Source organism: Apostichopus japonicus, chromosome 13 (assembly GCF_037975245.1).
Source record: "Apostichopus japonicus isolate 1M-3 chromosome 13, ASM3797524v1, whole genome shotgun sequence".
In the NCBI taxonomy this organism is placed as follows: Eukaryota; Metazoa; Echinodermata; class Holothuroidea; order Aspidochirotida; family Stichopodidae; genus Apostichopus; species Apostichopus japonicus.
In genome coordinates, this window is record NC_092573.1 from 25,884,090 (window position 1) to 25,906,033 (window position 21,944).

Genomic DNA, 21,944 nt, shown 5'->3' on the forward strand with positions numbered 1-21,944 from the left:
AAGTATGAATCTAATGAAAAGTGGAATATTTTGAAGGTCAACCAGTATTTGTTCAAGATTATATACAGTATTCAACTAACAAAATAGCTGCCAACGACTGTCCCTTTAAAAAAACCTCTTCACTCAGAAGTAAACAATTTTCACAGCTGCTCCAGCTGGGAGGCCTATTAGGGGTCTAAAATTGCCTCAGTTGACCCAATTTATGCACCACATGTACAGTACTTCCATTCATGCTCTTCAACATGCAATCCACAAAAACCAGATCCTGATTGATTTAAAAAGATGTTCTCCTACTGCTTTTAAATCGGCACTTTTTTTCTGAAGAAGAGCACTTGGGTGGATTAATATAGACTCTAATAGGAGTATGCCACCTTAATGTTTCTATATTAAGTGTAGAATACAGTATACTTCCTCTGAAAATCACACTCATCCTTCATTTCTTGATGTACTCTAAGTGGGAAAATAAAAAAAACTGACCTGGTTGTTGGTTATTTTACTAGACCTGTATAATCTCTTTAATTCTGCTCATTTTATAATGCCTCTGTACTTTGTGTCAGGGTCAAGATGTGTGGGCACGTATTTACATTCATGTATGGACACCCCGAAATGCAAAATTGTACCTTTTGGTAGAAGCTGAGCTGAAAAATGAAAGTTTTAAGAGAAGCAAACAACTTCAGAAAATGAAGCCAAGGGGTGATTTATTGGGATTTAGCAAATTAATGCTGACATCAATTTTGAGGTTAAATGACTTAAATTTGCACTGTATTTAGAAAATCTTTCTGTCAGGTCATATGTGTTTTATGGTTAAAGGAGATTTTTCGATCAAATGCTAATGCAAAACTTCCTCAAGGAGAGCTGTCTGATTTTACAAGGAAGTGTTTTATACTGAAATCCCATAGCATTTGTTTAATTACCAATAAATTGCTAATAAAGAGTGATTTATCTTATTAATTACAGATATGAAAAAAGCTATATATCGTAAATTGTATAATAGGATGAAAAAGTTCAATGCATTATAAGCAGCTCAGCCTTCCTATATGTGTGAGGCTAATATTGTCAAACTTGACAGATGCGTTCCCTTCAGAATCTGGCTAGTTTTATTCATTTCTAGACTTTGAGGTTTAATTTTCCAAACATTTGCGGCTAACATAACCACTGGGATGGTGGACATTCTGGTTGTAAAAACAGACCTATATTCGTAGGGTAGTATTCTGCCAGTTAAATTTCATCACTCTAGTAAATGTGCAGGTTAGACTACATGTACGGTAGGAAACCACTGAAGATTACTCTTAGTGTTCATGTCAGGTTAGACTACAATTATGCTAATAAGTCAAATAATGGTCGTTCATTTCAAACTTCAAAACACAGATTTAATTAACTACCCCCTTGCCCTTCCCCCTCCCCTCCCCCCAAGTAATGCATGTTCACTCACTGAGACAATTCATCGTCTCCTTCATAGCCTGGAAATAACTTTGAGGGTGTAACAGCATCCAGAAAATCGCCATTTTGTGAACTAATTATTAAGCAGACTACAGGTGGGAGCTACAGTAGTTATCACTGACGACCTCTTATATTTTAAAGCATAGTTTTTACTACAACGCTATTCATGATAGACTCTCTGAAATGATACTATTCAGAGCTTCACTTTTTTCCCTTCAAGTCATTCTCATGTCAATTTTTCTCAATGTTCTAACACAGCTGTTGTTATAGTGTATATTCCATCAATTAAAGTCGGTACAAGTAGACCATGTATAATATTACCATCGTTGTAAGTAAACCGAAACACCTTTATAACAACCGATCAAACAGAAAAAGAAACCGAATTCTTACGAGCAAGAAAGGGAAACATTTCCAAGGCTGGAAGTCACACGTTTGATTTGATACATCAGCATAAAATGTAGAGTATTGACTAACTATGAACATTTGTAATTGAGCATGTACACATTGGTTACTAGTGCAGTTGTAACAGAATGTTTGATTATAACTACAGTTTCACATCAATTGAATACAAAGTGTAATTGTTGTACACCATTGTTCAGAACAAAGTATTCGAGGGCGCTGCACTGTACTTTATCACCGTTGTCCACGGTCACACACAGAACATTAAAGGAATATTTACTGCGCCAGTTTGCTTCGGGTGTGCGGTGTATACCGTCAAACTTGTAACAGCAGCGCAGATGTAGTAACAAATATTTTACATTCGGTGTACGGATTTTGCTGTGCAAGTTTGAGCCTTACAATGGCCAAATCTTTTGATGAATTATTTAACAGACCTTGGAATTTAAGTTTGATGAGTTAGACAATAGAAATCCAAAGGTATCTCTTTAAAATATGTTGATTCTGTCTCTTCTGTAGACTCTACAATCCTAACCAGATCAGTCAAAGTTGATTTCATCTGTCAGAGAGCATGAATGTAGGTTGGGGCTGGTTTGTGTTTTGCAGCTTTGTACAACAATACTGCATTTTGTACTTTTAACATTAGAACAGTGCAATTAGACATGTCCTTGTCACTAGATCTACATGTCATCTAGATGCATATTCTGCAACAATTCTGCAGGCCAAAGAGGTGTATATTATTAAGGGCAGCTGCAATCTGTCTACCTTTCTAACTTACCTTTTGCATAATTTACTAGGTGAAGGTGAAAGTGAAGATGAACTACTAGTTTTTATACAAAATTAAGCCCTTAATGGAATGGAGGATGAAAGCTGCCTTTTATTGGTTTCCTGAAAGGGAAAAATATTGTGTCACTTTTACCGACCTTGCAAAATTGTGCTGGGGACCACGGATTGCAAAGTCGGCAATGACTACGACGTGGATGGCAAAGTCGGTAATTACTAATTTCGGTTAGATTCCTCCAACATGGCAGCATACAGAAACCGAAACGTTGTACTCGAAGCCCAAGCAAATTAATCAGGTCACACATCCGGAATCAATGCATGCCGAGTTCTTCAATATCGCACTCAATCCTTTTCGGGGAACATTTCATGCAGTACAGTAGTTTTGAGTAATAGAATTTGTCAATGCATTCAATTAAATAGGACATCTTTTCCCGATTTCTGAAAAATAATTCTGTTGCAGTCAGGAATGTTTGATATGGTATTTGTGGTGGATCTGGAAGGATATCGTGATGGGGGATGACCCGCAGGAGGGTCAAGGGGGTTGAAGGGGGTGCAGTGTTAACACAATACTTCAGTTATTAGGCTAGGTACAGGTAGATGGGAAGGTGCAGGAGAGTCAAGGGGGTGCAGTGTTAAAACAATGCTTCAGTAAATCAGGCTAGGTAGATGGGGGGGGGGGCAGTGTTGAAACAATACTTCAGTTATCAGGCTCAAGTAGAGGTAGATGGGAAGGTGTAATAATGGAGACCAGACAGGTGAAGTATCTTCGCTTATAGATACCCAAAATCAGGGAGTTTTGGAGTAATTCAATGTACAGTAATCAGTTTAAAAGTTAGTAAGTTTTTTTCATTCTATACAACACAAACAGTATATACTGTAACTGCATTGTTTTTTAAAGTTTATACTAAAATGAATACAAATTTGATAAATATTCTGTCACTTAGTATACAAAAAACCCTCTAATTCAAAGTAGTTAATATTTAACAGTCTACATCCTTCCTTTTTCAAATCCTGTAGACTAGCCAACCCAAATGCTCTTCCATGAGAGACAAATGTTGCTGAACAGACACGGAAAGAAGTTTGCATCTACAGTAGTTTCCTGTATTTTTTTTTACCCTTCGAAAGGAAGTGGAAAATGTAGATCATCATCGAAGGTTTGACGCATTCTAGTCAGTGGCGGAGATTTCTTGTCAGAGGTGGGGGGTTGCTGGCCATTGATGAAATAAAAAGTCATAACTGCTGGCTCACTATCTAAGTGGAGCGCCACCATAAGTTGGCGCGAAGTGCACAAGAATTTTTTGGCAAATATTGCCTCCCAGATTGCAGTAAATGGCACTGCCCAGGCCTTGAAAAGCTGCATTTAACCAGTGGCGTATGCAGGATTTTCTAACCCAGGGGGGGGGCATATTACTATCTAAGCGGAGCGCCACCATTGGTTGGCGCGCAGCGTACAAGCAAATTTGTGGTTTTGGTACCCCCAGATCACTGGAAATGGCACTTCTCGGGCTTGAAACTGACCAACCATATACACTTTTGCCTGAGAACCAAGTTTTTTCCAAATACTTTTTTTCTCATCTATAACTTCGTCACCAGTCACACATCATGTTCGACTTCATCACATATCCTGTGGATTGTTGCTTTTGTAGGTGATTCTTCATCGCGGCCCACAATATCCGTCAGCCCCACTGTTCAGAATTTGAAAATTCACAATTCTCGTGAATAAATTCACTTCAAAACATACCCATAATGTTGCACAAAATATCATCTATGGACAACCGATATAGAAAAACCTCCTTCAAACCCTAACAGACGGGTCAAAATTGCACGAGTATGATGAAGAATGATGGTTAGGGAATTTTCGAAAATTCAGACGACTACTAAAAAATTTCTTTGAAGGAAATAAAAATATACCAGATATTTCCGAAACCGAACACTACACACATCGACAGTTTTGAGCATGGGCGCAGATCAGTCTTGGATAATGGTGGGGACGCGTGTCTGTTCTATGACACTATCTATGCGGAGCGCGACCATGGGTTCGCGCGTAGCGCACGATTTTTTTGGGCAAATATACCTCCCAGATCGCCGGAAATAACACTTCCCAGACCTACTGATGCTCCTACTGTAAACCTCCTTAAGTTTTAGATCTCATGGCTTAGAAATTTAGTTTGGTGAAATACATGGGCGTCTGCAGAAAGAAAATCAGGGGACAAATAATCCAAGTAGACTTTTGTATATACGATGGGTGTGGGGTCCTCTCCCAGAAAACAAATATAGACTGCCGCAAATGCGATTTCCGTCCTATATTTAACAACTGTGGATAAAATACAATAAAATGAGAACTGCTGCATGTCATTTACACAATGCTGGATCAAACTGCGCCAAAGTTCAATACAGGGGAACTTGAAATGCAGCTATTGGTCAAGACAAATTGGTGGGGACACAGTATATCATGTCCCCACTACTGAAAAAGTTGGTGGGGACGCGTCCCGCTGTCCTCACCAGGATCTGCGCCCATGGTTTGGAGGCTGTTTATCGCGGAACACCATTTTCATGCTCACTGATATGATGTGATATCTGCTGTTTGCTTTACAAATTCGAATAATTTTGTCACTGTTCCTCTTTCTCTTCCCGTTTTCTTGCCGTATTTTCTACTCCATCCTTTTCTCCTTTTCTCTCTTTCTTCTTTTTCTTTTCCTTCCTTCACCTCGTTGAAGTTGGCAAGTGTATACAGTGCCAAAGCTATTCAACAGCAACAAAACGTTATTTTGTGTATGTCTGTTGTGGGCTGAAGTTAGCGCTATGAGCTACAAGTTCCAATGCGCAAGGTGGGGGAAAGGGGCTAGAAATGTGTGGATCAATTCTAACTCGGTTTTCGGTCGTTAATTGTTGATGTAGCCTACCAGGTAAAAGGTTGAAATGACTTTAACAATTTCAAGTTTAATAATTTGATTTATTACGCCATTTGGAGCACATAACATAGGCTATAACAGAACATTACTGGCAAAAACTAGGGGGGGTTGATTGTGTGGGCCAACCCCCCTCTTCAAAAAGTGGGGGGGTTAAAACCCCCCAACCCCCCCTGTTTCTCCGCCACTGATTCTAGTACTGACTCTGAGTGATCTGACATGTATGATAGACCAGTCAAATTATGGTTTGAAGAAATATGATTTCAAACGCTTCTAGCAATGACACAACCACATCTAAAGTATTCACTTCTGTAATAAGAGAAAATGCATACATGACACCTGACATTATTAACAACTAATGGCTTGACTAGCGACCTGTGCTCATTACCTATGTACAGCCTTCTTCTGCCTTTTGTGTAATATTATCACACGGCAAGGAAATTGATGAAAAGATGTCCTCTGAGGTAAGATCTCATCTCCATGCCTCCTACAACAATGACATTTGATTCTCGGTGGAATAAAATCAATAGTTGCAAATTCTTCTTGTTAATTTTAATGAGGGAAAAATGAAGCTGCATCTTGTCTTACTAGATGTTTTGTAATATAATCCTGCCTTATGTAACTGTTGTACAATCAAGTATGGACAGAGTTCAACTAAGGCAATAATTTACAGAGGTGTCCATAGTTTATTCCTTGCCAGGGGGGGGGGGGGCTGGGGGGTTGGGCATGGGCACAAAAGGAATCTATGTGATGGTGATGTCGATTTATGTGACATCTGCAAAAGTACACCGTGGACTCACTTCATACTTGGTACAGTATGTGGATCTGTCTTATTGAGTACAATGATCCTATTCTTTTCTGTGAACTTCAAAGGTTTATTGAGGTCAGCATTGGTCAAAGTCAGAAAACTTTGTTAACACGATAACTCAAAAAGTACATGTTTGTTGTACTTCGTATTTGGTGTATAGATCCAGCTTGGTGCGTATAAGAACCATACTGAAATTGATAGGGGTCAAAGGTCCCTTGAGGTCAACATGTGTTTATGTCTGAAATCCTAAATTTAAAGCTACAATTAATCTGTGAGTTCTCCAATGCTATAAGTTTCTTTAATGAACATAGTTTGATCAACTTCAGTTCAGTTTAGTTTGTGAAGGGGAAATGAAATCTTTTATAGTCGGTGATTTACAGTAGGCACACTCAAGTGGCTCTGATCAATTTTCACACTCTGATTGTCAAGTGGTCAACAGGTTTTCAAGTTTTGGTTATCTCAAATGGTCTCAAATTGGCCTGTGGCAATAAGTTGTGAAAATATTTCACAGTGAATAAACAATGTCATGTATTAACTCTCATTCATTAGTAACAATTAAGACAGGGATGGTTGGTGGCAGAGCTGATTTGCTAGCTCAGAAATAAAATGTCCAAATTGCTCATATATGTAGAACATCTTTATGTCTATATGTCACATAGGAAGACTTTTCTTTCTGGATATTGAAACATTTTTGGAATATAAAATTCTATATATTGTAAAATCCTTACCAGTGAATGAAATGGTTGATGACCACTTGTAAGTGAGTGCTACAAATAAGAGCTGGAAATCTCTGATCTTTTCTGGTTCTCACTTAATTCTTGGACAAATTTGACTGATTTTGCTTTAATTTAGCCAGATAGTTAAAAGTGAAAATTTTGAGAAAATTATATGTTAAGGAATTACAAATCCTTCAGGCTTTCTGGTTATTAAACATACTCTACAGTAGCCGTACTGGTTCTTATACTGTACATGTACAAACACTGCTGTACAACAGTTGTACTTATATAGAAATTTTGACTATTTTGCAGTGTAAGCACTTTCTTGTGCTATACGGAATGAATTATTCTCTGCAACTGTATATGGTATGCATCTGTTATAATAATAATAATACAGTTCTGATATAGCGCATAAATATTAAAACAACTCAATGTGCTGAAAATGTAAGAGAAAAAGAAAAAGTAACTACAGTTGAAAAGCAGGTCATATTGTTAGATCCAAAGGCGGGAAGCGTTGAAGACACGTGTCAGAGTTCTAGGAGAATAATAATATAAAGATATCATGTTTCATTGAAGGAAATCTTCCATCAAAGGTATTCTCAGGAAAGATGCTTTCTTATGGTAGGTTTTAATGACATTCAATGTAGATCTTAGGTTTTGCCCACTGTTACTTCATTGTCTCATCAGACGAGTAAAATAAGCATTATTCCATTTGCATTGTGTGCAAAATAACTTGTACATAAAATTATATAAATTAATTAACAAAAAACTGTGCTGCAGATCATGTATTGATCTGTTTTTTGTATTCAGGTTTAGGAAGCATTAGATATCATTACTCCATCGTACAGTACTTATAATAATCAGCAGTTACTTTTACGATGCTTAAGCGACTACAAATGTGCAGAGAAACCCGTAAGGGCTTATGGATTACAAGATTTACTTCGTTCCCCGCTTACCTGTCTCCCCACAACATTAGCACCGCATTCTACCGTGTCTAGTATGCCCTGGTAATCGAACAAGTAACGAAAGTACATGAAAACAATCATAACATCTTAGAAGAAGTATAACAGATAAAAACATGTACACAAAGATGAGGAACCGCCTATTCGCGATACTGTGAAATAGGCGGTTCGAACGAAGTAGTTTCGCGGAACTACTACCTGAGAAAATAACGTTACGCTATTAAAAAACGAACACATGGGCGTGAGTTGCACACTAAAAACAGCCCCCAAACTCCCTTCCCTATAAGAAAGGATACTTATCAGGCTGTAATAGGCTGTTGAAATGCTTAGAAATCCAATAGGATGTAAAGAAGGTAATAATCCAATGTAATCCGGGCAGTTTTCGAAAGATTTGAATCCACTACGAAAACGCATGAGTAAACACTTTGGATGGTAGAATGAGAAGGGAGGGCATTGACCGGATAGGGCCGGTCACTGAGGGTGCACAGTGTTAAAAGATTACCAGGGCATACTAGACACGGTAGAATGCGGTGCTAATGTTGTGGGGAGACAGGTAAGGGGGTCACTCGTAAATATATAAACCAGTAAGTTTTATAATTTACATGTCAGGTGGCTTCTAATTCAACATTTTAACTCAAACTTGGAATCTTTCGATTTAGAAAGTCATTTCAGATGGGAAATCCGTAGATTGCTCTTGGATGAAAAACCCACCTTCCTATGACTCGGCTGGGTATCGAACCTGGAACCTCCCAATTGCTAAGCCTCATTGCTTCAAATGCCACTGACTTTATCCACTCAGCCACAGCACCCGGTGTATTGATAATATCACAAAGAAAAATGAGCAACAAGGGGCTAATTTATAAACCAAAACTGTTAAATAGATATATGAAAACTTAAACATCTTGCATCATGGACAAAGTTTGGAGGACATAATTAAATGTGTGTTGTTTATACTGCTTGTTGTATTTACTCCAAACACTCCCTTTACCTGTCTCCAGTTTACTGCTAACATTGTTGCACTGCGCCCTCATTACTAGTACATCCAAGACTCTGTCCACTCACTCCTCCCTTTCATAAGTATCCTGAAAGTAAATATAAGAATGCCTTACAGGTAAAAGAGGAACAATTATTGTTGCAGTGTGATGACATTAGTGACCAACTATCTAGCATATTTGGGGCAACATTGATGACTGGATATATTCTTCATTGGTTGGGAGATCATTTATGCAAATAGGAACATGTGCCAAAACATACTCAAAACATGCCGTCATGCTCATGATTATAACAAATAAGCTTGCACATGTTAACGTTACTGTAGCCTCGCTTAGTTGGTGAAAGTTTCTGAACATATGGTGGATTATACTGAATGCCTAGTGCATGATTACTTTGCCTACGAAAAAGAATCTTTATGGAAGAGAACAATAGGAAAGATGTGAATACAACTTTCAATACAAGCTTTGTCATTTCGTCATGCATTGGCGAGTTCTAGTATACATGTAGTCAATGCAAGTTCAGTATATATAGTACAGTATATTGTATAGGCTCAGCGTATGCATGATTCAGCTACATCTAGTAGTATAGTACCAATGTACGTATTACAAGAGAAAAGGAGGCTTTGTTATTGTCCGATATCTAGAGATGATTTCATTGGTCGAGTTTAAAATATGAATGAGAAAGGTGTGCTTTGCATGCATAATTGTTTGGGTGACCAAAACTGTCAATTTTTATGACAAGGCTAATTACTCTTTAATTAGGGTTTGGCAAGTAAAAATTCTATCACAGTAATTTCTCTTTCATCATTCACACGTTGCTTATATGTACTGTAAGTGACAAAAGCATGCTAAAAATTCCAGACAAATGCAATCAATATTGACATTTAAAAGACAAAAGTTATTGACTGAACCATGCATAACCCAATATCTGTATAGCCCCACCACTATATGTTGAACTCTTTTTACATTGACCAATATCTTTCAGAGTGCCCTTGATTGTATGAATGTAACTTATACAAATAATGACCAGTTTTGTACTTGATAACACCTACACTTCCTGCAACGTTCGGTATTTCAAAAGTATCTCATTTTTTTATTAGATTATAGATTAGGCATTATTTTTTTTCTTTCTATTGATGAAGTTGTCTAGAAAGATTACTAAGGCAACCAAGAAACATGAATTCCTACAGAGCTGATTTATCTTGAAAACTGTCCTCAAATGGAAATCCAACAGGTTTTAATTTACATCTGTGCAAAGTTAATAAACATAACATAATTTACCAATATTCTTTATCATTTGCTTTCTCGAAGATAGTCACATGACTCATGGAATGGATATACTGAACTTAAAATATATTTTAAATTAATTTTAATAACATATAGCAGAAAATCTCTTTTAACATAGCACAAGTAAAAGTTAACTTACTAAATATCCTGGGAGTTACCTCTGACTATATTTTAAGTTTGCCCACTCCAGCACAACAAGTTTTATTGTCAAGTAAAACTGATCCAACAGTATGATTGATTTGGTAAGTGTACAACAGGTAGCAGTTTGATGGCCAAACAAAGTAAATAGTACTTATTTAATCAGTAATCACAGAGTAGCACAAATGACCACATTTTATGAATAACGTACAGAGTACCTCATGACAATATCTAACTAGTAAAAGTGTCCATTTGAGGTATCATAGCAATGTATAGTACTTTCTCTATTTCTTGCTTGACTTGAAATTCACACATTGGAATTAGGACAACCCCTTCCCCCCCCCAAAAAAAAAAATTAAATAAAGAAAGAATGCTCTCAAAATCCCACTGGTCTGAAGAAGGAAATAAAAAAAAGTATCCCTTCAGTAGCCTCTCCACTGATAACTTTACTGGCCCGATGTGACACCTTGAGCTTGAGACCTGGAGACAGTACAAACCTGTAATCTACCCCCTTCAGTAGCCCCTCTGCCGATACTTTTACCACTAATGTGACACCTTGAGCTTGAGACCTGGAGAAAGAACAAACCTGTAATCTATACTCCCATCCCCCCCCCCCCCCAATTTCCATGACAAGGTACTATCCACTGAGGTGGTGTTTTTCTGTCCAATTGTCTCCAGTTAATTCCAGGAATAGTCAGTACAGTAGTCAATGTAAGATTAATTGAATTAACGATGCCAACAACAGGAATCATGAAGTCATGACCCTACTACATCCTGCACTGCATCCCACTCCTGCCCAGTTATAATCCCTTCAGGTAGGCAGGCATTGCCATGTACTGTTCCACTGTACACCTCAATGATATCATACACTGCTATTAATGGTAATCCTGTTTAATAGCTGTGCACAGTGGTTGACCAAATTGGATTACCTGAGAGACACAAAATGTCTTTCCTGTTAGAGGAGAGGTCAAAAAATGTCATTGGTGATCTCGAGTTGGAAGGGAAGCAGGCAGGCTTTTAGTGGGCGTGCACAATTGGTTTGTTGCAGACAGCAGTAATATCAACAGTTTACTTGCTGTTTGGTATATAGTGAGTCAGTTATGTACTAGTTTCTGTCCTGTATATAATACATGCATGGAGTCACTCTCTACAAGTTAAACATTTGTGTGTAGTAGTAGCAGTATAAGCACAGAATCCCACAAGGGTAGGGTGTGAAAAGCTATCCAGGTAATGTCAGTTATTTATATATTTATTTATCTGTCCCTACTGTGATTTTTGAGACTATTTCACAATACAAGAGAACAACCTGTGACTTCTGGAGTGTTTCACTATTAAGGAACAAAAGGTTTTCTGGAATGTGAAGCTATTTTGCTGGATTTCTACGTGAAAGCTAGCACTGAAAGGCTATTGTTATTAATCACAATGGAGAATTCACAGAGCAGTGATGAAGACGGTAAGTTTGGTTCCACACTGTTGCATGCTTTCAGTTGAATTTAAGTTGAGTGAATTTTTTCTCTCAGAAATTCTGAAATTTTGACGGTTTTCACAGGGTATCTTAACACAGTTCAAATCACACTCGAATGGACACAGGATGTTGGAACTTTATAGAAAGTTAATATTCTCAGTGCATGTGGTACACCGTTACAGCTCTGGGTTTTATTGGAGTTAATTATTGTTACGTGCAGTATTGCTCATACACGGCATGCTTCTTGGGACTTCTTGTAATATTGCTGTTAGAGCTATATACTTTAAGCATTGTAAGTGCTGTGTTTCTACCCTGTCCATGCTTGACATGGGGGGCTTGAATTATTTTATAAGTGAGCCTCTCTCCACTACTCATCCTCTGTAGCCTTAGGACTAGTTAATTCAGAACTGGCAGGTATTGATTTATTACAGTTTGGCCTTGTGTTCAATGGAGTTCCTCAGCAGCGATGAAGATGGTGAGTCTTATCTATTTAATTACTGCGCTAATGGAACTACTCGTTAACTTGTACGCTTTTATAACATCTGTCTCTGCATCGAATGATGGAATGATGTTATTGATTCCGGTCAGAGGAATCCGTGGTTTGAGTCATAAACAGAAGATTATATCTATCCATCTGTGAAAAACAACTTGAGCATATAGCTGTACCTACTGTAGCTACCCATGCGTGTAAAGTTTGATATGTAATCGTTACATCGATATATACTTAGTAAGCCTGAGTGATAAATATATAGTGTAGTTGACCAGTATTACAGGGAAGGCAGGCATATACTCAATATGCCTACATGAATATAATTCTTTGCATGACAATATCAAGTAAAACATTTTCTGTACATAGTAAATAAATATTACAGTTTAATGCATGATACAGTGCTATGGGTAACCAGTGTTAGCCAAATGGGCTGCTATGTAATATCATGTAATGCTGTTATTGTAGTAGGAGTTCCTGACCCATATGCACATGTTAGATTTAAGTTAAGCCTACAATTAAAGTTGTTAAATTAATTCAAGGTAGTTTTGCCTTTCTCATCCCTTCCTGCTCCTACTGTATAACATCAAATAAGAACATGGTTTAACAAAATGCTTTTCAATAAATATTAATTAAAGTGTTGGGCAAGTATTATGGATAAAGTTGTTGAATTGTGTAGCTGTGAGTGAGGAACAGGGGTGTGGGGATGGGTGGGGGGGGGTGTGGGGAGATGATGGGTTGACCAAATCACTTGCCAGATGGGCTCTTGTCTTTGGTTTTTGCTGAAAAGGTTTGTAGCTCTTGAATAATTAATTTTGTGGATGTTGCTAATTAGTGTAATACTATGCAATATACAGTATTTGTTAGGTTTGTAATAGAAAATGGTAGAGAAAGATATACTGGCACTGTGGCATAGTAGATACAGTATGAGAACAGAACATAGTAAACTATGGAGGCTGTATGGGGGGGGAGCTGTATGGGGGCTATACTATGGGGGCTGTATGGGGGCTATACTATGGGAGATATACTATGGGGGGCCTGGGGGCTGTACTTTTAATGATGTTGAACATTGTTAGACATTTTACTCTGTGGAAAAATTGTTAGATATGTTAAGTACTTTACAAAAGATGTGCAGAAGCATACAATAAAATTGAGTCAGGCCTAAGTAAGTGATAGTCAAATTATGCAATTATGGTTGGATTGAGAGAACAAGGTGCGTGGGAGGGAGGGGGGGGGAGTTGCTGGGGGTGAGGGTGAGAGTGAGGGAGAAGCATAGTCTTACAGTGTATTGTTTAATGAATGGGTTGAGTTTCTTAATATATTACATGATGCATTTATTTTACATGTTGGTGTACTGTAAGAGCTTGGAAATATATATGATGACAGCTGTCATATCGTGTGTGTTAAGCAATTTGTCAAAACAGTCTAGAATTTATTCTGACAAATATTTTGTTTCGAAAAATAGACAATATTTGTTTTATTTAGGTTTGCTAAAATTCAGATTCAGATTCCTCAACTATCAATCATGGAAGCCATACTACCATGCCACAAGAAACCACATAGGAAACATGCTGTGCCCTAGAAACTAATAAAGATCCCCAATCGGATTACTCAGATATTGAAATGATTTCACTAAACTGATGAATGATGACAGTAAAGAGACGAAGCAATGTAACGTATCAGTCATCTGGCATCCTAAAGTTACAACAAATTTGTGTAATTCTCTTTGTTTATCTCTTTTAAAAGTAAAAACAAGGAAACTGAAATGACATCTTAATTATTCTGATTCACCATTTGTGCATTTTAAACATGAAATGCATTCCCATAATGCAAAGAGGTTGTTCTGAACAGCATCTGAGACTCAGAGGCTTGGAGTACAGTTTAAAGTAAGTCTTACATTCCAAACTTCATCGATGATGACGGTATGTGAGAATTCAGTTCTATTCTATGGGTGTTATGTTCTCTAGAGGTTTAGAGTATGCAAATGAATGTATACACATTCATGTGGTTAGAATTTCTGCTGAAAAATGATTTCTTATAATTTACTTAACTATGTCCTCTTACATACTCCTTCCATATGTATACACTGTATGTATACTATACAGTACATGTATAGGTATTGGGATGACATAGAAAATGGTTGCATATATATTGAAAAATGGTTGCTATTTATATGTTTAGTTTAGTTTAAAGACCAATGATCAGGAAGCCTTACAGTAGCTTATTTGAGATCCTATCAGTGTTAAATCGTATCTAACGATACATGATATGTATACAGTATTTACATGCATCACACACAGTCTATAAATGGGCCGGCCCCAACATGAGCAGCTGTAAATCCCTAGTAGATACATAATATAAGGATGCCTCCTGCGTGAAGGAAGACTATAAAGATCACCACAATCATAAAGAATTATTCAAATACCAAATGGTGGAAATTAATTCTCTGGTTTTCACTCCCAAGAGAGAATTGTGAGTACATTTTGTTGAGCCAGCCAAAGGTTGACTGAGAGAACTGTCATTTCTTGCAGCTCTGGTTGATGTTATTTATACTGTACTTTATATAGTTGAATACCTATAGGACCGGTGAGTAATAAATTCCATACCTACAGCAGAGGCTTGTTTTATAGTATGATGCCTGTTTTTTTCTTTGTTTGTTGCTTTTGGTTTATCAAAACAGAATGCTGTCCTGCTTTAAGTTTTGAAAACAAACATTAAAAGAGTAATTGCATTGGCCCTCATGTTTACTATAGATGCCAATAATTTGCAAAAATTTCCTAATCTTGTTTGTAGGTTAATTAGTTTTCTCATCAAAGGATATATACTGTAAATAAGATGTCAAAGTACAAAATCAAATATGAAGTGTTTTCTTATTCTGTGTAACCAATTTCAGCCCTTTTATCTTCTGGGGGTCAATAATTTCTCATTTAAAAAATGAAAAAAAAAAAAAAGTTATAATATGTAGTTCAGTTAACTCTGTGTTGCTACTGTACTGTAGGATTCTACATGTGTGTAAGATAACAGTCTGTCCATTTACTGACCAGTGCTCAAGTGGATAAATCTCCCCCCTTCGCACCCCCTCCGCACCCCCTCTGCACCCTCTCTGCAGCCCCTCCGCACCTCCTCCGCACCCCTCCGCACCCCCTCCGCACCCTCTCCTCTTTCATATGTACACTGTCTTCCCCGTAGGAAATAAAGCTGTTAACTAGATACAGGCAACAGTGATCAGACATGTATGCTAAGAATGCATCCTTCCTTCACACCTACTCACTGTCTTTCCTTCAGTGAGACATGATTTGTTGACTACATGGCCAATGTTTTAGATAAACCTATTTATCTGTAGAACTGTTCACATCTGGCCGGCCTAGACCATCCATACTGTTCTTACTTTAATAATTATAAAGGCATTCTTCACTTTCTGGTGCTCTGTTGGACAAGTTTGGATAAATATACAATGCCTAAGAAAAGCTAAACTTCTGCCTTTCCCACAACACCTGTTCTGTCTTCCTCTGAAGAGCCTGGATTAGCCATATGCTTACTTGTTCAGTTGTACAACGTACAGTAAACTTTAGTTATTTGTACATGTACTACAGTATGTTGACTCTATAAAGGCTCTGTAATGGAATAGTTGAACATGTCCTGTACATGTCCTGTTATTGAAGTGAGGAAGCTAGGCTACAGTGTGGACAACATTGATTGCAATAGAGTCCATTTACAATGTTATTGTACATTAACCCAGACACTTGTTATTGCAATTATCTGGTAAATGGGATTCAGATGTTTGCTTAAGTTACCCATCAACTAGAGCTAAAATTAAATATTTTTGCTAAATATTTGCTAAATATATTTGATTGTTATAGTCTGTTTCTGTTCAGGAATTTCATGTTAGAACTTTATCCAAAAACAAGAAAGTGGGGAGGGAGTGGAGAGATTGGGAAGGTAAAATCTGTTTAAAGCATACTGTAAAAGGAATTGATACATCTTTCTTGAGATATGTAATAAGTGGTTAGGCTGATAAGCTTCCCTTGAGATTTCCATTTCCCTCTATTGTGTCATTCATCAAACTCAATTTGCTGCATGAATTCATTCATTAAAAAAGACAATTAGACGCACAAAGGCAATGCACTTTTCAAATCGTAAGTGGATAAAATTACAGTATTAGCCAATCACACATATGAGATGAATAATTGTAACCTGCTGCAGGAAATCTAATCTATAGTCCGTATCCTTCCCAACCATGTAACTGGATAGACTTGCATCTTGAAAGTGTCTACGCATGGGTAACCATGAACATGGATAATGAAATATTTATTTACAGTAGATAAGCAGTTGACAGATTGTGTTTTCCTCTCAAATATTTCTTGTAATCATATTTTTTAAGTATCCAGTGAAATGTTTTATTTTGTCTAATTGGCTTAATTATTTGCTAACCCTTACAGAGTTGGGGGAGGGAGGGGGTAGGGGTTATTTATAGGGTTCTTAAATTGTCTTGTGAATTGAATTGGTCAACACAGAAGAACAAAACTGTTTCAGAAAAGAGACTTGAAAGAACTTGAAAGAAAACAATGCCATGGCATGTTTGCATGTGAGACCTGTCGCAAATAATATAGCTACCTTGTGGGATAAAAGTATTTTCCTTTGTTCAAACTATTGTTTTTTTATGTCCTAAATTACAGTCATTGGCTACGTTTAACCACATTTAGATGTCACAATATTCAAATTGAGATGTATTCAAAATTAATATACATGTGTGAATATAACATGAATTTTATCACCTAGTGAGGCATTGAAGTTCACCCAGTACAAAATACCCGTTCCATTGACACAATTAGATTTTACTACAGTATAGGCTGTTCGTTAATTATACCCAGCCAGCTGTGATATTTTTTGAGCAGTCTAGATATTTCTAAGAAATGTTCTAATTTTGTTAGTTTTGTGCGATAGTATTATTATTGGTACAGCTGTAATGTTCAATACAATAGAAGGATTAATAATAGTGGTACCATTCAAATATCACCCTCTTCAGTCTTGCCAGTAAAGTTTTTCATTTTTTTTTTTTTTTTTCATTCTTGTGTTTATTCCAAGAATCCATACTTGACAAAAGTCTTCCATCAGCCCAGCTGTTACATTGTGCATTGTCTGCAATCATTCTGTGTGGGCTCATACTTACTGTAGTAATTATTACTTGTACAAGTATTAAGTACATGAACTCTTGATGCAGACGCTTGAGTTTGTTATCAGACTTTTGGTCAAAGCACTATCTCGGGCGTCCTCGTTGACAAAGCGGAAGGATTGTTCAGTTGTTATAAGAATGAGTTGTTTATTTTTCTGCATGGTTGTACAAACCCTGATCTGCACAGTGATACAGTATGTCCTCTTCTTCAATAACAAAATGCACTCAATTGTGAATAATATGGAATTAAAGGCATTGAAGACTCGGCCCAAACCGCGTGCCGCGTTCTGAAAAAGTTAACTTTCCGTAGCTTGCAAATGATGTTTTCTTCTTGTAGCTACAAAATGCAGACAGTAATGAAACGTGATACCTTGTTATCTTTTATCTAGACCTAAAAAATGTCCATCGCTGCTATATACACTGTGTTGTGGGTATTGACCGTAGCTGTGTGTTTTGCCTGTACACTAGTGTCTAATTACCGATGGTAGCAAGCTGTGTGTGTATTTTCTGGGATCGATGGTGGTGTCTAACACTTCTGTTACACCTCATTCGAGACTAGGTCAGATTACCGGCATGAGATGTTTCTTTGTGCGCGAGTCTTCACACCCTTTAAGCAATTATCTATGTATTTCAAGAGTACTATTCCTACTAAATACTTTTAGACACTGGGTGGTAGAGGGTAAACTGAGGGGTCAGTGACCTAGAGTGACCCAGTCCCGTAAGGGTGCATAAAGGATACCAGATAACAGACAAAAACACTTGTATGTAGAGCAATGTTGTACAGACAAGTTTTACTTCCACAGAGATGTTAAACCAGGAAAGGTTGCTGGATACTTCCATACATACATGTATGTATTTACCCATTATTTAGGAGAATGCATGTGGAGGAAGTGCAAATATTTAGTTAATCGATCCCTCGTAGTCTCACCTGAAACTGAAAGTATCATGAGTATGATAAATATTTTTCATAGCAAATAAATGTTTTCCCCCCACTTTCACATCCCAAAGTTCTAGCATTGTTTTTCAAACCTGTGACAGTAGGCCATGTGTTGTCAGTTATACTATGTGATGTGTGCTCAGATGGATGGATGGTTGCAAAGCGTAAATATTTCCTCATTTGTAAATAGCATGGGTGAGGGCTACTTTACCTGTTGCCCTTTTCAGTTTTTCCTAGGCCCATATTATAAAACGCCTACCGAGGACACATTAGTTTTAATCCATAAAATGCACTCGATATCCTTACATTTGCATGGAAGCATATGGATCATGAATAGATAGATAATTTGTAAAGGTTTGTGAGTCTGATCCTTGGATGCAATATTATGGTAATGCATCACACACACACACACATCAAATTTTTAAGAAATATCCAGATGTCGAGCATGGCTTTGCTCTCCTAAGCTTACTGTCCTTTATTACAACACGTAATGAATACTGAAGTGGAAACTTGAGTGGACTTTGGCCATTTCTCTGATGGTATAAGTAGAACTCTTATGATCCCCAACTCAAGGCTTCACCACTACCCCTTGCAACATTTATTCAAAAAGATTCATTTTCTTCCCAACTGTGCAATTAAACTTGTGATGCTGATGCTAACACCAGGGGTGTAGCTCTAGACTATATATTTAGAATGGCCCCAAATTTCTGAGAGAAACAGAACCTTCTTCTGAAAGAAAAGAAAATCTGAACTTTTCTTGGGGGGGGGGAGGATGGAGGTGGAGGGATGGGTCCGATGGGAGAGGGGGAGAGGCTATGCTTCCCTTGCTGTCTCCCTGGCTGTACCACTGGCTTACCCTCTCCTGTATGACCAAGGTTTATATTTGCATATATACTGCGAATTACCTGTGTACTTGGTTGACCTGGGAAGTGTTAATTATCATACTGTATGTCTCCCATGCCTGCAAGCTGTGATAACCTAGTGAGTGGACTTGTTGTGCAATCATTATTGATGTGAATTAAGTTACATTATAAACTTCATTTGGAAAACAGAATTAATAATTTGGCATCTGATAAACAGATCTGTACCATTCTCTTTTTTAAGTGGATTATAAACCGTATGTCAATGAGGCCTGCACATATAATAATAATATCCCATATATTTAATTATTAAAAAGTAAATCTCTTTAGTCTTTTGCTACCATTTTTATGTATTTTTCTATAAACAAGCTATTCCTGTGAGCAGTGATTGTAGGTCATCTGTGCGTGAATGTCATCATTATTTTGACAAACAGCTCTGTGCCTTTAAGGAAATCCGTTTGTTTGATTTGAATTAACTTTTCGTCGATTGTATTAACCTTTTATTGCATGGATTGCTTTAGCTTTCATCGATTGTATGAACTATTCATCGATTCTATGAACCTTTTTTGTGGATTGTATTAGCATCTCGTTGATTGTATTAACTATTTGTCGATAACTAGTATTAGCATTTCGTTGAATTTATAAACTATTCGTCGATTATATTAACTTTGCATAGATTGTATTAACCTTTTTTGTGAATTGAATTAGCTTTTCGTCGACTGTATGTACTGTTCATCGATTCTATGATTGTATTAACTATTCATAGCTTGTATTAGCATTTCGTCGATAGTATTAACTATTCGTCGATTGTATTAACTTTTCGTCATTTCCTTCCATCTATCTGTATGACTCAGCAGCAGTCATAAGAATTTGTGGAAGAACTTTTTAGCAGCTTCCCTAAGCTAACAGGCTGTCATAGCTTTATGCATCGCACATTATCCAGTTGAAACCTTTGATTGAACATTTTGTCATAAGTTGCGTATCAACATACTATAACATGCATGTAAAACGTTACCTATTTGAACAAGCGTACAATAGTTAATGTCATGTAACTGTCTCAAAGTGCCTTTGGGCAACATTTTGTTGATATTGGAGGCTCTATATAAATGTTTCTGATTGATTGATTGATGCATGCATAAAATAGGAAAGTTTAAGTGTTGGCTGCTACCATGTATGAAAACCACTAGTCTCTGCCTGCACACAATAGTAATATTGTGCAACTGCTTACAGTTTTAATAACCCACTCATACATATAGGAGTTTACCAAGCAAACAGCCGTCCGTTGGATCATGGAGCTATAACCAAAACCCTGTTGGTGTATGTAGCTACCGATGCATGTCTAAAGCTTTCCTGCTGCAGGAAACGGTCGAAACCAATTTTTGATACAGCTTGGCTAGACAAGTCCCCAGTGACATTTTCCTGTATGGTTCAGTTTCGTCATGTCGTGTATCCAGTTGTTGTAGGGAATAGGGATTGTTGTATCTATATATATGGTATGTAATTTATGGATGTTTCAATTCCTGTTTAATTGGATGCAGTCTTGTGACTCTTGCCAAGGGTAATTGAAGGATTTTGCCAGATGTGCATTTCTCAGCCTTTCGGTTTCACAAAGACAAATGGGAATTGATTCAACTAGATTTGTGTATCATGTCAGAAAGATCATGTTTGCCAGATGCAAAATAGAACACCGGTCCGAACCTTGAAAATGAGTATAAAGAAAACTTGTGTCCACATTGTCCAAAAGTATTTGACTGAAGCAGAAGCACAGTGGATTGATTACAAATTGCAGCTTGGACCTTTCTTGTCCAAAGTTTCTTTGAAGATATCCAGCTTATATGCTATCGTTGAGTTACCCACATGTAAATGTAATGTAAATTAATCACTTAATTATGCGCATGTTGTGGTACTGTATGTAGTGTGGTATACGTACCCTTCAGTGAAAGAATCATTCAGGCCAGAAAATGAATTTTGATTATGTCATAGTCCAAAAAGAAAAAGAAAAAAAAGAAGATGTTTCTGCAGCTGTTCCTGTTTTCAAGTTATATTTAAACCTTTCTTGGTAGAGGTATGTGTGTATCCATCTGAGAGGCACAGACAGGTGTAAGGTTTCTGTTGTAGATAAGTTACTGTGGAGGTCAATGTTTAAGCGATCTACTGGGACTTAGCAGTTGGGTAAAGTATATTATTATTATGATCTGTTTTAGGCTAGTAAACTAGTGCTCTTGGTGGTGGAGATTGTAAAGGTGAACTTGAGGTAAGGTGAGGGGGTAGATGTCTGTAAAGTTATACTGTTTCATCCATTTGAATAACTCAGATAAAACAAGTTTGCTATTACACTTCATATAAATAACAAAGCATCCTACCATGGAATTCGATACCATTTGTCTAAGTTGTCAAATTTGTAATGCATGTCATATAAAAGCCTTGTGTTTTCCTGTCGAGTTTGGTGAATGCACATTTGAGGAACTCATTTAATGGTCAATGTGTTAGACTTCAATCCAGTCGTTTTAATCAGTGAGCCTCAGATGTTTGAAGAGTCATTTCTCAAATATTCAAAGTAAAATAAAAATACAACTTGGGGAGGATAGCAA

At 37.2% G+C, this 21,944-nt stretch overlaps 1 protein-coding gene across 5 annotated transcripts in view; it reads left to right on the forward strand.

The window, feature by feature from the left end:
* LOC139979159 (tumor necrosis factor alpha-induced protein 8-like protein 2) overlaps positions 1 to 21,944 on the forward strand; it is a 63,603-nt gene that overhangs the window by 4,139 nt on the left and 37,520 nt on the right. For 3 of the 5 annotated variants that reach the window (XR_011797095.1, XR_011797096.1, XM_071989871.1), the window contains exon 1: positions 11,327 to 11,884. The exons of 1 other annotated variant lie outside the window; for it this stretch is intronic. Coding sequence is in view for 2 of the 4 variants with exons in the window: in XM_071989871.1 (XP_071845972.1) it covers positions 11,854 to 11,884 (31 nt within the window). In the remaining 2 variants the exon portion in view is untranslated. Of the gene's footprint in view, positions 1 to 11,326; positions 11,885 to 11,950; positions 12,372 to 21,944 lie in introns of those variants that run through there. One more of the 5 variants, XM_071989872.1, reaches the window with a different exon arrangement.